This window comes from Schistocerca gregaria, chromosome 2 (genome assembly GCF_023897955.1).
Source record: "Schistocerca gregaria isolate iqSchGreg1 chromosome 2, iqSchGreg1.2, whole genome shotgun sequence".
Lineage (NCBI taxonomy): Eukaryota > Metazoa > Arthropoda > Insecta > Orthoptera > Acrididae > Schistocerca > Schistocerca gregaria.
In genome coordinates, this window is record NC_064921.1 from 738,144,291 (window position 1) to 738,162,408 (window position 18,118).

General features: G+C 39.9%; 1 protein-coding gene across 1 annotated transcript in view; it reads left to right on the forward strand.

Moving 5' to 3' along the window:
- The window catches only part of LOC126334896 (calcium permeable stress-gated cation channel 1-like), a 211,224-nt gene that overhangs the window by 178,858 nt on the left and 14,248 nt on the right, over window positions 1-18,118 (forward strand). The window contains 1 exon segment of the mRNA XM_049997600.1: window positions 3,287-3,480. Within this exon segment, the coding sequence (XP_049853557.1) occupies window positions 3,287-3,480 (194 nt within the window).

The window sequence follows — 18,118 nt, forward strand, 5'->3', positions numbered from 1 at the left end:
TTGCAATAAGACACATCTTAACTTCCAGTGAAGGGAACAATTCTGGTATCTGGCTATCTCAGCTTTTTAGATGACAGATTACACTTCATTCTAATATGTTTTCTTGCATTTTCTATGCTGTATCAAGTTCTTTTGTGACAGCAGGAGGAAATAAGTTGATTTTAAGGTCCTGTTTGCAGATTTATCTATTTATTTTGTAGTTGTCTGTATATCTACATCTATGTGTATTTTATGCAAGCCAACTTACGTCGTTAGACAGATGGTACATCCTTCGTGTACCATTGTCACTTCTCCCTTCCCTCTTCCAGTTATGAATGGTTAGAGGGGAATAAATGAATGTTGGTGAGCCTCAGAGTGAGTTTAACACACTAATTTTAATTTTATCTTCATGGTCTTTGCATGAGGTAGCCATATGGGGAAGCAATATATTGGTTGACTCTTCTAGGAATGTACACCCTCAGAACTTAACAGTAAACCACACTGTGATACACCTCCATTTTCCACTAAATAAATGAACCTGTAATGGTACTCACTGCTGTTTCTTGGATCTTCTTTAGTTCTTCTATAAATCCTATCTGGTGCAGATTCCAGACTGATGTGCAATGTTAAAATATTGGTCAAATGAGGGCTTTGGAAGCTACCTCCTTCCTCCTTTGGTGGATTACACTTCATGAATCTGACAATGAATTTGTTGAGCATCTGTCTTACTGCAACCAGTTTTATGTAATCAATCCCACTTTAAAACCCTCCATACACATACTCCTAGATATTTTGGGGATGTGACTGCTTTTGGTTGTTTTGCAATCATGTAATTGTACAATAACAGATATTCTACCTATCCGTGTGAAATATACTTTAATTTGTCAACTGCCAGTCCTTATACAAAGTCTGCTACAATTTTCTAGTTTTGTGACTTTTCTTTATACAACAGTATCAATCACAAAAGATCGCATGGAACTTCTGCTGTTATCTGCTAGATCATTTATATAAATAATGAAAATTGATAGTCCTGTAACATTCCATTGGGATGCAACAAAGTTTCTTTTACATCTGAAAATCTCTTTGTATTGAAAATGACATGCTGTGTTCTGTTTGCTTGAAACACTTCAGTCTAGTCATAGAGTTGGTGTAATATTCTATATGCTCAGATCTTTTTTAGTAGACAGCAGTGTGGAAGAGTTTCAAATGCCTTCCAGCAGCCAAGCAACACAGCATCAACCTAGGCTCCAATAACTACTGCTTACTGAGTCTTGTGGACAAACAGAGGGAGCTGAGTTTGGGTATGATTATAGTCTTGGAAACCTATGTTATTTCCTACAGAGGAGTTTTACTATGTCGAGAAATATCATAATACATGTGCGTAATATTATGTATGCAATGTTCTACAAGTGGTGGACATCAGAGATACTGGCCTATAGTTTTTACACACATTTGATGACCTCTCTCAAAAACTGTACACCTCTCTAATTACTAGGAATGCTTTACTCCTCCAGGGACCTACGGTGTTACAGCTGCTAGAAAAGCAGTGTGTTCTATAATAACTCTCTTTAATTTCATGTTGGTATCCCATCTGGTCCAGTGGGCTTTCCTCTGTTGAGAGATTCCTGTTGATTTTCTATACCATGATAACTTACTTTGATGTCTATTATTTTGATGCTCATGCAATAAATAATGAGGAACTGCAATGCGATTTTGCAACACGCGATCTAGTGTAGGCCCCCCACTTCCTCCCGGGGCTCATGGCTCTTTTGTTTGTGCTTGGCTACCATGGGGCCCCAAGCTATTGTAGCCCATTCTTCCTTCTGGGGCTGCGTTTCCTTCCCCTTCCCTCTACCCCTGCCCCCCCCCCCCCCCACCCCATCATGACTCCTTCCCCACTGCCTCCTCCTTCCTCTTGTTGTTGTTATGCTGACCGGGATATCTACCTGGTTTCTTGTATTCCTCCCAGTTTTGTTCCCTTTACCTTTTCTATTTCATCCTTCCTTTTTGGTGTTTCTGGTCCCCCTTTGAGGACTGACCTCCACTACTTAATTTTTCTGCCTGTAGAATGAACCAATTGGTAAAGAACTCGCTGCCTAGCATCTCTGGTGTAGATTCCTTATTCCTTCCCCCCCCCCCCCTCCCCCCCTCCCTATCCTATCTCTGACTCCCGATTTCTCATTTCTACCCTCCTCCAACTCCCCATTCCTACCTACCTCCAAGCCCCTTTCCTTCCCACCCCCACCCCCACCCCCACCCCACCCCCTAAGTCACCAGCCTGTGTAGCCAGTCAATTGGAGGGGCTGTTATATATCCATCTGGCTGAGCCCTGTGACAGCACAGGGATCACACTTCTGACACCTGAGCTGTTTCTGGTATGTGTAGTGTAAGGGGTGGGTGCAAAATTGAGTTCTTTCTAAAGAACTGAAATGCCTCCTCATCTAATTGTTTGGACCGTAATACGGTTCTGAGACAGAAGTTTCAGTTCTGGACTGTGTCATTAAACAGTCTACAGAGATTAGAGTAAGAGAACAGCTGATCAATCATGATAGTGGTTACATTGTTAGTTAGGCCTGGGGACCCACAAGTAGTCTGATTAAAAGGAGTAGTGAGATACCAACAATGAGATGAGGTGGTGGAAAGATGGAACAACATCAGAGATGCCACTGGCTCATATCTGTGGATACAGAGGACAGAGCAATGTGTTGACGGGAGTGGTAAGGAGTGGTCGGGGGGGGGGGGGGGGAGGGGGGGGGGATGCTAAGGGCAAACTAAAGAGATGGCAGCAGGTCAGAAGGAAAGGATGCGGATATAAGTGCCGTGCCAAACAGTTGGTTCATCTCCACACCTGATGATACCAATGTGGTTAATTGTTGAAATAGGGACCTCCAGTTGTTCACCCATGAACTATTTTGTTACTACCTTTCCTCAGTATTTCTCATGGTGCTGTTCTGCATTACTAACTGTACTCTATGAATAGTGGTATGATAATTCTATTGTCAGATATGTGTAGAAAAAGAAAACAAACTGTCCTCTTTGTTAAATACTATAATTCATACTTTGACAAAGAATAATGTAGTATCACTGAGTCAGTTTCATGATTAAAATTGCAGTTCCCCTTAGAAACTATATAATACAGTACAGGAAAGGCTTCTTTTTCACTCTTCAGTGTGCTTTACATGTGATATTAAATTCAATCCTACCCACATGGAGTACTGTGGGATGAGTGAGTATAAAGGATTACACTGCTATGATGATGATTTATACCAGTATATTTAAGATTCATTGTATTTTTTCCATGTTGCAGAGCCCTGTTCTGTCGGAGTTCCTACCTACGCTTTTACTGTGGACAGCATCTGCTCTGTTACCGGTTATTGTTGCATATTCTGATCAATGGCTCTCTCACTGGACACGATCTGAGCAGAACCACTCAATTATGCGCAAAACCTTTATCTTCTTGCTGTTCATGGTCCTCATTCTGCCTTCTCTGGGACTCACTAGGTAACTAATACTTTATTGTAAGTAATTCAGTTTGTTTCACCCAGCTCTAGTTCTTCGGGTCAGTGGAAGTGATGACTGGCTGCTCAGCACCACCTGTGTTTTGTTAATAGTGATCTATCCTATTACACACACCATGCCATTAAAGAAGTATATTTAAAATCTGCCAATTTTTCTTAATTTGCTTATGATGCCTGGATCGGTGTTCACTGTGATCAGTCAGGTCCTCATATTCTCCTGTCAACTAAGAAGAGTTTAACATTATCAATATTCTTGGTGTTACTTTTGCATCAATACTGCTAGTGAAAGAGTCTTTGCTGTCACTACTCCTCTTACTTGGTATTGTTAGACCATAGTTCAGTAAATATGTTAAAATTTGCACTGTGTATTCCATACACTCTGGAACAAATGATGGTGTTGCCTGGGTTCAGAGGTCATTTTTGGGTCATTCTGGCGACTGGCAGAGAAGGTTGAGAAGGCCAGCCTTGCACGTGGAGTTTCAGCGAAGCTCACAATGTGCAGCATTGTGGCCCCTTAGTTCTGAGTCGAGTGGAAGGACTGAACCACTGGCTTTGAAGGTTCTGTAACAAGCTAGGCTGTGACTTTGTGGTGTCATAGGGGTTCATAACTATAGGATCACCTTAAATAGGACAGGTGTGCACTACACATCAGGTGCTGCTACTCAGATAGCTGACAGTGTGTGGGGTGGACAGAAGGGCTTTTTAGATTAAAGTGACTCCATCCAATCCAGATAATGATAGCTGTATGAAACCCAGAAATATCAGTGTATGGTCAAAAGAATTGCCTCTCATAGGTGAGAGTATTAAAATCCTAATGGTAAACTGCCAAAGCATTTATAACAAAGTGGCAGAGTTTGAAGTGCTAATGAAAAGCAGTGAAGCTCACACAATACTAGGTACAAAAGCTGGTTAAAAGATGAAATTGATAGCAGAGAGATATTTGGGGAAGATTTAAGTGTATATAGAAAGGATAGGCTTATTGGAAATTAAGGTGGTATGTTTCACAGTAGGCAGGAAGCTCAAATCCACAGAGTTAGAAATTGAAGCTACATGTGAGATTGTTCGGGCAAGATTCGGTATCAGGTGCGGGCATAAAATAATTGGATCCTTCCATTGCCTGGTGTAACTGAAAACTTCAGAGAAACCTCAGTTCACTTGTACTTAATTTCCCCAGTCATACTATAATCATCCAACAATAATTGGGAAAATTACAGTTTTGTTAGTGGTGGGCATAAGACATTCTGTGAAACTTTACTAAAAGCATTCTCTGAAAACTACCTAGAGCAGATAGTCCACAACACCACTCATAATGGAAATATTTTGGATCTAATGACAACAAATAGACCTGATCTCTCTGTGGATGTCAACATCCAAACTGGTATCAGAGACCATAACACAGTTGTGGCAACAATGATATTCAAAGTACAAAGGACAACTGAAACGAACAGAAAGATATAAATGTTTAGTAAATTAGACAAAAAAAAATCAGAAATGTCGTATCTTAATGAGGATCTTCACACTTTCAGCACAGGGCAGGAGCTTGTAGAAGAACTCTGGCACAAGTTTAAAAGAATAGTTGAACGTGCCTTGCCCGCAAAAGGCAAAGGTCCCGAGTTCGAGTCTCGGTCGGGCACACAGTTTTAATCTGCCAGGAAGTTTCATATCAGCGCACACTCCGCTGCAGAGTGAAAATCTCATTCTGGAAACATCCCCTAGGCTGTGGCTAAGCCATGTCTCCGCAATATCCTTTCTTTCAGGAGTGCTAGTTCTGCAAGGTTCGCAGAAGAGCTTCTGTAAAGTTTGGAAGGTAGGAGACGGATACTGGCAGAAGTAAAGCTGTGAGTACCAGGCGTGAGTCGTGCTTCGGTAGCTCAGTTGGTAGAGCACTTGCCCGCGAAAGGTAAAGGTCCCGAGTTCGAGTCTCGGTCGGGCACACAGTTTTAATCTGCCAGGAAGTTGGCATGGATACTGTCTTGCGAAGAGGTTATTATATGAACATCAACAAAAGCAAAATAAGGGTGATAGAATATAACTGAATTAAATCGGGTGGTGCTGAGGGAATTAGATTAAGAAATAGTAGATGAGTAGTATTATTTGGGAAGCAAAATAAGTGGTTGTGGTGAAAGCACAGGGGATATAAAATGTAGTCTGGCAATAGCAAGAAAAGCTCTTCTGTAAAAGAGATACTTAACTCTGAATGTGAATTTAAGCATTGGGAAATCTCTTCTGAAGGTATTTGCCTGGTGTACAGTTTTGTGTGCAAGACAAGAGACAGTTCAGACAAGGAGAGAGTAAAAGCTTCCAAAATTCAGTGCAACTGAACAATTTTGAACACTGTGGTGGGATAATTGAGATGATAAGGAGTCAAAATGGATGAAGAAGGAATGTATTGCACAGCTGTACTAAAAGATGGGATTGGTAGCTAGGACACATTTTGAGGCACAAGGAGTTGTCAGTTTGGTAATGTAAGGAGTGAAAATTATAGAGATAGACTAAAAATATGACAGTAAAGAGATTCAAATAGGTGCAGGTTGCAGTGTATCTTGTTCACAAAGAGATGAATGAAGGCTAATTAATTCTGTATCAACTTTTGTGCACTCATGTATTGCATTTGGCCACTACCAACCTCGGCAATCTAATACAGAACATTGTGTAAGTAGTCATTGCAAAGTGATTATCTTGTGTTGTCACAAATGAATACCTATCTGATGAAACAACTCCTGGCCCATCATGGGCAATGTCTGATACTCCTTGGATAAGAGCAAGGGGTGGTACTTTACAGAGTGAAGCTAGAAAAATAATTAGTGATGCCACTGAATGTCGCAAGAAGAAGATCTAAAATAAATATGAGATCTGTCCAAAAAAAATTGTTGCAGTGTCATTTGGTTGGCATGCCTGTGTTTAGTATGTAACTGCTGGAAGTTTCACTGTTGTATGTCTGTTGTTGATCAGTGTTGTATTGAATAGAACATTGCTGTGCACAGTTTGTGAATTTTGAGATGGCCGAGTTAGAGGATCAGAGAGTGTGCATTAAATTTTAGATGAAACTCAAGAAAATCTTTACCGAGACAGATCAAATAATGCACAAAGCCTACAGTGATGATTGTTTAAGCCATACTCGGTGTTACAAATGGCTCACACTGTTTAAAAATGTCTAGATGAAAGTTAAAAGTGACCCTTATTCAGGACCCTTTGATGTCTACTGATGATGCTCATGTCAGGAATGTAAGCAAAATTGTGTGTCCCAATCAAAGACTGACTGTCAGAGATTGCAGAAGAATGTGACATTTCAGGTGGAGCACGTCACGAAATCATGACCTAGCATCTTGGAATGCTTCATGTTGCTGCCAAGTTCGTCCCACGGTTCATGAGTCAAGATCAGAAAGACCTTCATCTCACAATCTGTAAAGAGCTTTTGAATTGCACAAACAAGAATGAGATGTTTCTTAAGAGATGAGACTTGGATCTAAGGTTATGGTGTTAAGATGAAGTTTCGTTCTTCACAGTGAATCGGGAAAGGTTCTCAAAGACCAAAAAAGGCAGGTCAGGTCAGGTCAAATGTCATAGTCATTCTGATAGTTTTCTTTGACTTTGAAGGATTAGTTCATCATGTATTCTTGCCACAGGGACAAACTGTTAATCAATGGAACTATCAGGACATGTTGTGATGCCTGCAAGATAATGTGAGAAGGAAAAGGCCTGAATTGTGGTGAGACAATTCATGGCTCTTGCTTTACACTAATGCACCCACACATTCATTTATGTTGGTGCCTGACTATTGCACAAAAAATGAAATCACTTCCTGCCTCATCCTCCACACTCTGCAGACCGGGCTGCTGCAGACTTTTTGTTATTTCCAAAGTCGAAAACGCTGTTGAAAGAATAAAGATCTGCAGTGATGAATGAGAAAAAAATTGCTTCACACAATCTAGCAAGAGATGTACAAAGACTGCTTCTGGAAATGGAAAAGGCATTGGGAATAATGTATGAACTGCAGAGAAGAGTATTTCAAAAGAGACAGTGCACAATAAGTAAAAGCTAAGCATAGAAAAATTTTGTGGACAAATTTCTGGAATTTTTTGAACCGACCTCGTATTTGCTTCATCGTCTTTCTCAGCTGATAAGATGAACAGTGGCAAATAGGAGCAGACTTCAGCTCTTTGTGAAGAATTTGGAATTTTTGTAAAAACAAATTACCAAAACGACCCAGAAAAAGCAGGGTAGGATTCACTTTTTGAAATCACATATGTGGTTGGGTAAGTTAGTCATTTGCCTTTGTGGCCCCCTGTTTACAAGTAATAAACAAATATTATTTTCTTGAGAGCCAAATGATGACTAAAGCTACAATAACAAAGTCCACTTTTGAACCTGTGCAATGTGTAGTGCTAAAGATATTTTGCTGGTATGCTGAAGGTAGGTAGTGAGTCATGTTGCAAAGCAGTTTCTTTTACATCTTTTAGCAATGACTGTTTTGATTATTTTTAGTCAATTAATTATGGCTACCTTGTGATATGGGACCCCCAATCTTCTTCCAAATGCAGGCATTGTGTTAAACAGTACTCCATACCATGACAGACAAGTGGACAAACATGGTGTAATATCAAAGTGAGAATGATGTGGTAGCTGCAAAAGAGGCATGTTGCCAGCTATGAGAACATGTGCAAGCAGGGTCTGTTGCCTTTCATTAAAAAATGCAGACCTGTGAAAAAGTTGCATGCAGTTGATGAAACAAGAAGAAAAAGGCCATGCCATTGTCTGCTTGCTGCCCTATAATTGTGATTTAAGTGTGATGGAAATGCCATGAGTAGAAGTGAAAATCTAGCCAGGAAGCACAACATTTCATGGGATATGTCCAATGACAATTTGTTTAATGTTGCCAGTGAATCCCTTCTGTTAGTAACTGTTAATGACTGGGATGGGTACTGCAGGAAAGTCCATCTATTGGAAGGAGGTTACTGGAGGAGTGATGATGGTGTTGAACTCACAGTAGACAAATTCATTATTCATAGTGCTGAATCAGACAGTAGTGATGGTGATGACGAATTATGTGCAGATGTATATAATGAGACTTACTCTCAGTGATTTCTTTGTGCCTAAAATTCTGTATTACATATGTTAATAAATGTTTAAAATTTTAATCATTATTTTTATCACTACAGTAGAAGTTTTCCTAAGAGCTCTTTTAGATTTTGAATTGTCTATGAGAACTGATAGAGAATTAGTAGCATCGAGCACCATTATTCACCATGAAAGTATTAATTTATATTTCAAAAAAGCTGTAAACATCTCTTACACTATCTCACTTAGTACTTTTGTAGATGAGCAGCATGTAGCAGCTGACAGCTAGTACAGAGGCAAGTAGGTGGTACTGTCAGTGCTTCTTGGAGCTTAAATTGATATGTAAGCACAAGTGTAGTGACAGCACTGTGTGATGTAAAGGCAGTTTGTTCTCTCCATGCCGCTGCTAGCCTCTTGGCAGCCTATGTGCTGGAAGTCTGTGGGGAGAGCTTGCTTCCTCTGCTCCAAGCACCCCCTCATAATTCATTCATCTGCTTTTGAACTGCCTTTAGTTTTGAACAGGGCCTGCACATGCAGAGTCAGTTTAAGGTCCAAGTTAGACAAGTGGCCACTTCTGGTGCCAAGCTCAGGGGGATGCCAGAGGTGTCAGAATGCAGATTTTATGTACAGTGTGTATTATAATTTATAGAGAATACTGACATGGGTGAACATATATGATAATAGAAACAAAAGCGTTTCAGGAAACATGGGTCTGGAAATGAGCCAGTTGAGAGACAATTGTGAATGTGTGGACACAAACTGCTGCAGACTCCAAAATCAGATATTATCCTAAGTAGTATGCATGGATTTGAAATGTAAATTTTTAGTTAAGCCCCCCCCCCCCCCCAATCTAATTGGGTTCAGATTTCATTGAAGATCTATTGTAACAAGGAATACAATACTAATACATTATATGGCATTCGTCCATCCTCGAAGGATGGTGGTGTAGCACAGTTGGTTCAGACTCTGCAATGTCTGCTATGGCTCAAAAGTCCCACTCGAGAGTGGCAGTCTCTACTGCAGTTTGGGCACTTTAAATGTGAAGGACTTCCACCAGAGGCCGCTCTCTCCTTCCATCTTGCCTTCTTCCTGATGTCTACTTGTAAGCTCAACCCCATTGCGCACAGCTTGTCACCACTTGACATGGTCACCAGCTGTATTTTCCCACTGACTTGGATCGACGCGGGCCTTGGTCAAATCTCTCTTGCAGACATCCTTGAAGTGAAGGTTCGGTCTTCCTAATGACCTCACACTTTCCCAAAGTTCTCGATATGGCACTTTTGTTTTGCTATTTGTTCAGAATCCTTCCACCTGGCATGTCCTAGCCACCTAAGACGTCTGTGGCTCAGGAGTACGTGGAATGCTGGTTGTGCTTGTGAGCTGTAATACTTCAGTGTTGGGTACTCTATCCTTCCAAGAGATCTGAAGCATCTCTGGAGACAATGGAGATGAAAGCAGTTCAGTTGGGATTTGTGTTTAGCAAGAGTTGCCCATGTCTCACAGCTGTACAAAAGGGTGCTGATAACACAAGCGTTAATACTTGCATTTTAGTTTTTAATGTGAGTAGTCCATTCTTACATACTCTGTTTTTCAATCTACCCATGACAGCCGATGCTTTTGCAATTCTATTGGTAATATCAGTGTCCACAGACAAGTTGGTGCATGTTGTAGATCCCAAATAGGTAAAATACTACTTAAGCATGTTACAATTTACCGTACATTGAAACACATTAAAGGTGGTGTTTCCCGTGTTATCCAAACCACATTATACAATTGCACAATATCTTCTGGTAACATTTCAATATACAATTAGGTTATTTTTTGAAATGCACAGCATCCTTTTACAATGGAATGTGAAATAACTGGTAAATTATAGAATTAAAAAGTTCCCGTATTAGTCTAACAGTAACAGAAATTTTATATTTTCATTCTTTCCATTCAGTCTTGTAGATAGCACATTTTAACTGGAGCTAAAATAATACACACATCCACTTCTCTCTGCTTTCACTAAAAGCATTTAATGATCTCAAGAACTACTGTAAACAGAAATTGTCTTTTTTTTATACTTAGCACCTAGATAAGATTAAGAAATTTACTTGTTACAGAAATAAGATTAAGAAATTTACTTGTTACAGAAATAAGATTAAGAAATTTACTTGTTACAGAGAAATATCGGTGTAGTACTTCCGTAATCTAAATCTGGAATTTATATTTATTCATAATGATCTTATCAAAAGCCCAGGAAAAGGCAGCTAACATCTAAGGGAGTGGGTAGGAGGGCCACCAAATGACATACTGCCTGTGTGAAAAATTTTCTTGAACTGACAGTGTATACAAGGTGGACTAACATGGGGAGCTGCATCAAATCAGTCTTTGGACTGAACGTCACAACAAAAAAAGTAGTTTCATGTCTCTAGGCTATATTTAAATTTATAACTTTGTGTAAGAGTATGTAAAAGAACTACTCCCCAAATTTATTAGAATAATTGAGAAAGCACCATACAGATACGTACCTAGTAAAATAGTTCATAATGGGAGAGATGCTGCATGTTATAAAGTATCTGTGAAGAAACTTCTAAAGGAACAGTAACTACTACAAATTATGTTTAAAACAAAGCATAGGGCTACAGGTAGAGAAATGATAAAGAAAATCCATTTGCCCTCCAGAAATGCAATGCCTGAAACTTTCAGTGACTACTGTAGCAGTGTCTTATGAAAATATCTCACACGCAACCCAAATAATTTCTGACCATACAAAATAGCTGTCTGAAGCAGCAAAGTTAACATCTGGACACTGTTGGATGACACAGGAACTGAAATTGATGCTAACAGAACAAAGGCACAATTGTTGAACACTGGATTTCAAATGCTGCTTTACAAAAGAAAATCCAGGTGTACTGCCTCAGTTTAATTCTCCAGTCATTGCCAAGGTGTGCACATGCATATACACATTCCCAACTCTACTGTACTCTAACCCTCTACAACTCCCATCGTGCCTCCGTCATCCCTAAAGTATGTGAGCAAGAACAAGTTTAATGTGTTATGGTATAAGTTATGTGCAGAGAAATTTTTAACTGTGGCATGCCAGTTGGAAGAAACCTGTGCTTTGTGCATCTAGTACAAACAGAACACGATTTTACAGTTACCATCGTCTACGATGTCATGAACCATGAAAAGGATACAAAATGAATGTAAGTAAAAACCACAACCATTCAGTAGTAAATAAATTAGATGTAAATGAGCTGCCAAGAATTACTACAGTTGTCATATGAAAATATGTAAAAGTAAATAATTTTATTTATATTAAAGACCACTGAAGATGTCTAGCACAAAAAGTTGAAACATGTTTGGTACGCACAAATGAAACATTCAGTTGCAAAAGATGGAATTTTTGTTATCTGTGTGATGAAGACTAATGAGATACACATGGAAGCACCAAAGAAACTGATATAGGCAAGCGTATTCAAATACAGAGATATGTAAGTAGGGAGAATACGGCCCTGCAGTCAGCAATGCCTATATAAGACAACAAGTGTCTGGCGCAGGTGTTAGATTGATTACTGTTGCTACAATGGCAGGTTATCAAAATTTTAGGAAGTTTGAACATTGTGTTATAGTTGGTGCACAAGCGATGGACATAGTATCTCAGAGGTAGTGATGAAGAAGTGATTTTCCCATACAACCATTTCATGAGTGTAGAGTGAATATCGGGAATCCAGTAAAACATCAGATCTCGGACATCACAGTGGGTGGAAAAAGATCCTACAAGAACAGGACCAACAATGACTGAAGTGCAACCCTTCCACAGATTGTTGCAGATTTCAATGCTGGGCCATCAAAAAGTGTCATTGTGTGAACCATTTGATGAAACATCATCAATATTTGCTTTCACAGCGAAAGGCCCACTCTTGTTCTCTTGATGACTGCATGACACATGGGCCCTTCAACACAGACACTGGGCTATTGTTGACTGGACACATGTTGTCTGCTCGGGTAAGTCTTGTTTTAAATTGTGTTGAGTGGATGGATGTGTATGGGTATGGAGACAACCTCATGAATCCATGGGCTCTGCATGTTCAAAAATGGCTCTGAGCACTATGGGACTTAACATCTGAGGCCATCAGTCCCCTAGATCTTAGAACTACTTAAACCTAACTAACCTAATGACATAACACGCAACCAAGCCCCAGGCAGGATTCAAACCTGTGACCATAGCGGTCACGCGGTTCCAGACTAAAGTGCCTAGAACCGCTCAGCCACACCAGCTCTGTAATGGTGTAGGGCATGTGCAGTTGGAGTGATGTGGGACACATATGTAAATATCCTGTCTGGTCTCCTGCATCCATTCATGTCCATTGTGCATTCAGACGGACTTGGGCAATTCCAGCAGGCCAATGCGACACCTGCACATCCAGAATTGCTACAGAGTGGCTCCAGGAAAACTCTTCTGAGTTTAAACACTTCCACTGGCCACCAAACTACCCAAACGCGAACATTATTGAGCATATCTAGGAAACTTGCAACGTGCTGTTCAGAAGAGGTCTCCACCCCTTCGTACTCTTACAGATTTATGGACAGCCCTAAAGGGTTCATGGTGTCAGTTCCCTCCAGCACTACTTAGGACATTAGTTGAGTCCATACCACATCATGTAGTGGCACTTCTGCATGCTCGCAGGTGCCCTACATGACATTAGGCAAGTTTACCTGTTTCTTTGGCTGTTCCGTGTAGAAGTAACTTAAGGTGTGCAACATCGAAATGGGCTAGGATCCTAGTTACTCGTGTTGTATGTTAATGATATGGTAGACAATAGTAGTATTAACATAAGTTTCTACAGGTTACGGAGTTGCTGCCGGCCGGTGTGGCTGAGCGATTCTAGGTATTTCAGTCTGGAAGCACGCGACTGCTACGGTTGAAGGTTTGAATCCTGCCTCGGGCATGGATGTGTGTGATGTCCTTAGGTTAATTAGGTTTAAGTAGTTCTAAGTTCTAAGGGACTGATTACCTCAGCTGTTAAGTCCCATAATGCTCAGAGCCATTTGAACCATTTTTTTATGGAGTTGCTTACAATAACTACTATCTCAAAAAGCTGCGGAAATATTAAACCGGATCTGGATAAGATTTGAAACTGACAAAAAGATTGGCAATTTTATTTAAATGTTCTGAAATGTAAAACTTTGCAGTTCAAAAAATGAAAAATTCATAGTACCATATGACCTGAATATTAATGTCTCTCACATGGTATCCATCAATTCGTACAAATACCCTTTGTGATAATTCATAGCGATATGAAATAGAATGATCACATGGAATCAGTCATAGGTGAAGCAGTTAGTAACCCTCATTTGACTGGAAAAATGCAGTGATTCTGCAAATGAGATTGCTTACAGAACACTTATGCAACTCATCCCAGAATATTACACAAGTCTGTGGGACACATACCAAATAGGACCAACTGTGGTTATTGAATATATACATTCAAATCTCTGCTTAACAAAATGTTAAGTAGTTGTGCCAAGTGAGGAATCTAAAAGTATATTCCAGCCTTCTATGTATCACACTCTTAGGGACAGCAAAGAGAAGATTACACTAATTATAGCACCCACAGGTGTGCTTATGGAATCATTCTTACCACACTTCATACACTAGTGAAAGGAGAAGAATTCGTAGTACATGGTACAGTGGAAAGTATTGTCTGCCACACACTTAAGTGCTTGATAGGTGTAGTAATGTGGGAATGAGTCTTTGGTCAGTAGTTAGAACTGTTGCTAAACCAAAGTTCATAAATATTCATAGTATACTTTTAAAGCTGCATCTAAAAGGTGACCAGAATTGTTAGATTTATGTCTGCTTGGAAGGTGGCGTTATGCAGTAGATGGAGAAAGTTTAACGGCGGTTTCAGGTTTGAGGAGATTTTGCAAGTTTGTCTGTTGCAAATTAGTGAACAATTTTTAACTACATTTATTGGAACCTAATGTATTGTCTCATATATGTTGATAAATAGACAGTGTCATTATGTACTTGCTAAAATTAAGGGATTTCAATGTAGACAGTTTGCATTATTTAAATGCTCTCCTTGTGTTGAAAGATAAACTCTTGGACTGTTGCAAATTATTTGCTAGTTAATTGGCAATGATTTTATAGCTTAATTGTTGTCCAGCTTGTAGCATGAGTTTGTAATGGGTTTATAGATTAAAAAGCTGCCCTAAATTTGCACACTGTCATTTGAGTGTTAATTTTCAGCATGTAGTATGCATCAGACATATTGAAAGAGACTCCGTAGGTCTAACAGTGTTTCACAAGTTGAGAAATCTGTTGTGAAGTGTAGGAGAACAATTGAAGCCTGATCCCTGTGCTTAGTTCCAGATAAGGGAATATATAGGAGTGCTGCAGAGAAACATTTGAGCTGAGACCCCTCAAGTCATAGTTGCTGTCTTCATCACTTCCAGCAGATTTCGAAAGTTGCAGAATATTGCACTGAGCAATACAGTTGTTGCTGTGTACACAGTACTTTTTTTTCAAGGTGGCTCTTCAGACGCATCAGATTTTGGCAAAATTTTAAATCAGAAATTGAAAATAATGCGTGAGGAAGACAGAGAAATGATTGGTAGGACAAAGATTAACATTAAAGAACTTGCCGTGAAAGGACAAGAGCATTGAATGAGTTAAATCTGCATATATATCGTACTCCACAAGCCACAATATGGTGTGTGGCAGAGGGTACTTTGTACCACTACTAGTTTTTTCCTTTTCTGTCCTCCTTGCAAATAGAATGAGGGAAAAATAACTGCCTATATGCCTCTGTATGAGGCCTAATTTATTGTATTTTGTCTTCATGGTCCTTACATGCAATGTGTGTTGACAGCAGTAGAACTGTTTGTCAGTCAGCTTAAAATGTCAGTTCTCTAAATTTTCTTGGTGGTGTTTCTTGAAAAGATTGTTGTCTTTCCACCAAGGATTCCCATTTGAGTTCCTGAAGCATATCCATAACACAGAGAGGGTATCATATTTTTAAGAAGCCAGTTGTAGTGGCAGTTTCTATGAGGCTAATAACAGAAGTTCATGTAGTTTTAAATGCTTGGTGTTCCTGGCTGCATAACAAGGAGCTCAAGATAATAAGGGTAAAACAGTTTGTGAAGAGTTTATATAAAGAATATCAAAAGAAATGCTTAAATTAAGCATACACTCGAGCTTGTACGAAGAAAAGAAAATTGCCCCATAACACATGCAGTTTCCACATTTGATACAAATTATAGTGCACAGTGTTAGGAGAGTTGTTGGGGCTCTATAAACTTTTCCACTGTAATAGCTGATAGTGGGTCTCTAGTTGGAATGTAACGTCATCTTGACACAGTATTTTGGTGGTCCACCTGGCTGCCATCTTCAGGTGAGTAAGCTGTCGTACTAAGTCACCGGGACTGAAATCAGACATGCAGATGCAGCTCATTTATACACCGCCTGTAGGTCCACCGCGCATGCTCAAACATAACTGCCCACCAGCACTAAGCATGACAGCACACTGGTGGTGAAAGCTCGCAGAAATGATAAACCGCTATTGAACACTGTGTGCATCTTTTGATGATTTGGGTTTGAGGAAGCAAGCCATCGGTAAAATTCCCTGCCATACGGGTAAACCTAAATTGGACAAACAATTTGTATGGTCCGGGATCAATGTGTGGAGCACCATCACAACACACATTTATTTCAGCCAGAAAAATGTGCAGTTGTGCGATGAGACACAAGTGGTTGATCCTTAGTCACATTATTGGGACTGTGTAGTGAAAGAAGCTATTAAGATCTGGCTATCGGACAATATTATAAACATAAATGGGGGTACTCTTTAAGTAAGAGCTGGAACCCTGTTTTGTCAAACATTAAAAAACGAGTCTTTGTTTCAGCCATCAAATGGTGCCAACAGTGTTTGGTATCAATTCACCTTTTCCGTGAGTTTTCACCACCAGTGCACTTTTGTGCTTTTCACTGGTGGGCAGTAATGTTTGCGCACACATGGTGGACATACAGATGGTGTACAATGGAGTCGCCGATGCATGTTTGATTTCAGTTCTGGCGAGTTAGTGCGACAGCTTACTCACCTGAAGATAGCAGCCGGGTGGACCGTGTCAAGATGATGATATGTTCTGGCTGGAGACCTGATAGTCTTATCATGAATATCATGATAGTTGTTTTTAGAACAGAATGCGTTTTGACATCATCATTTACTGAGGAAAATATGAAAACGCAGCTGAAATTGACAAAGATTGACTGTAATTTGATAAAGATGGCAGATATATATATATATATACCAACTGCAGATTATTGTCATAGTACATCCCACAGGAAGGTTTGAATGACCTTTCTTAAGAAGCTTATGTTGTTAATAACAACATAAGTTGGTGTAGTATTAAATGGTCGGTGTTCCTAGCTGCAATTGTACAGAGATCCCAAGATAATATGGATGAAATGTTTTGTGAAGAGTTTATATAAAAGAATGTCAAAGGAAAAGCAGAAATTAAGCATATGCTCGAGCTGGCATGAACAAAAGAAAATTGCCTTATAACACATGTAGTATTCCACATTTGGATATCAATTGTAGTGCTCAATGTTGTACAGTGTGTTTCAGAAGTGGTAGTCAATAATTCACGCACAAAAAGTACAGGCCATAAGAAGCTAAAAAGCTCCAATGAACATGGGTCCCCAAATCGACCAACTGTGGATGTCCCTAGATACCGTGGTATTTTTGTTGGTATCTCCAGGTTTTGGATACACTATCTATTTGTTTACGCATGCACGATTACTTCCTTTTCCCCCTCCATGCACTGAGCCATCCCGGCCTCACAATGTTATGAACGTGAAGCCAGAGGTTACACCAATGAACAGTATGCTGACATGCACTTTATGTATGGTGGCAAAGCGAATGGCAGTACCCTTGAGGATGCAGAAGCTTTTCCTCTCCACAGGCAGTGCAATAGGCATGCATTTAACTGGTTACATCAGCACCTTAGAGGAACTGGGAGTTTTGCACAACATGTACAAGGTGGTTGACTAGATCCAGAACACCTGATGTTGAGGAAAGGATGTTACACATTGTACACAAACATCCAAGTACTTTAACAAGGATTGCTATAAGAGAGTGTCTCGTGAATCATAAGTGTGTGGCGGGTTTTACATTGGTAAGTACTTTATCTGTATCATCTCCAGCAAATGCAAGATCTAAACAATGCACAATTTCCTCATAGAGACAATTTCTGCCCATTAGTGCAACAACATTGTACCCTGAATCACCTGTTTGTAAGCAGACTTCTGTTCACATATGAGGCTGGATTTACCTCTGACAGTATTTTTAACTACCATAACTGTCACATTTGGGCAATTGTTAATCCTAATCCACATCATGACATCACCAGCGTTATTCGTTGAACGTCTGGGCAGAGCTGCTTGGAGACTGCGCTACTGGACCATACTTCCTACCACAGATACTAACTGAACAGAGCGTATGCGGTTTCTTCGGACTGTTCTTCCAAATGTACATGATGATGTCCCACTGAACTAACACCTTAACATGTGA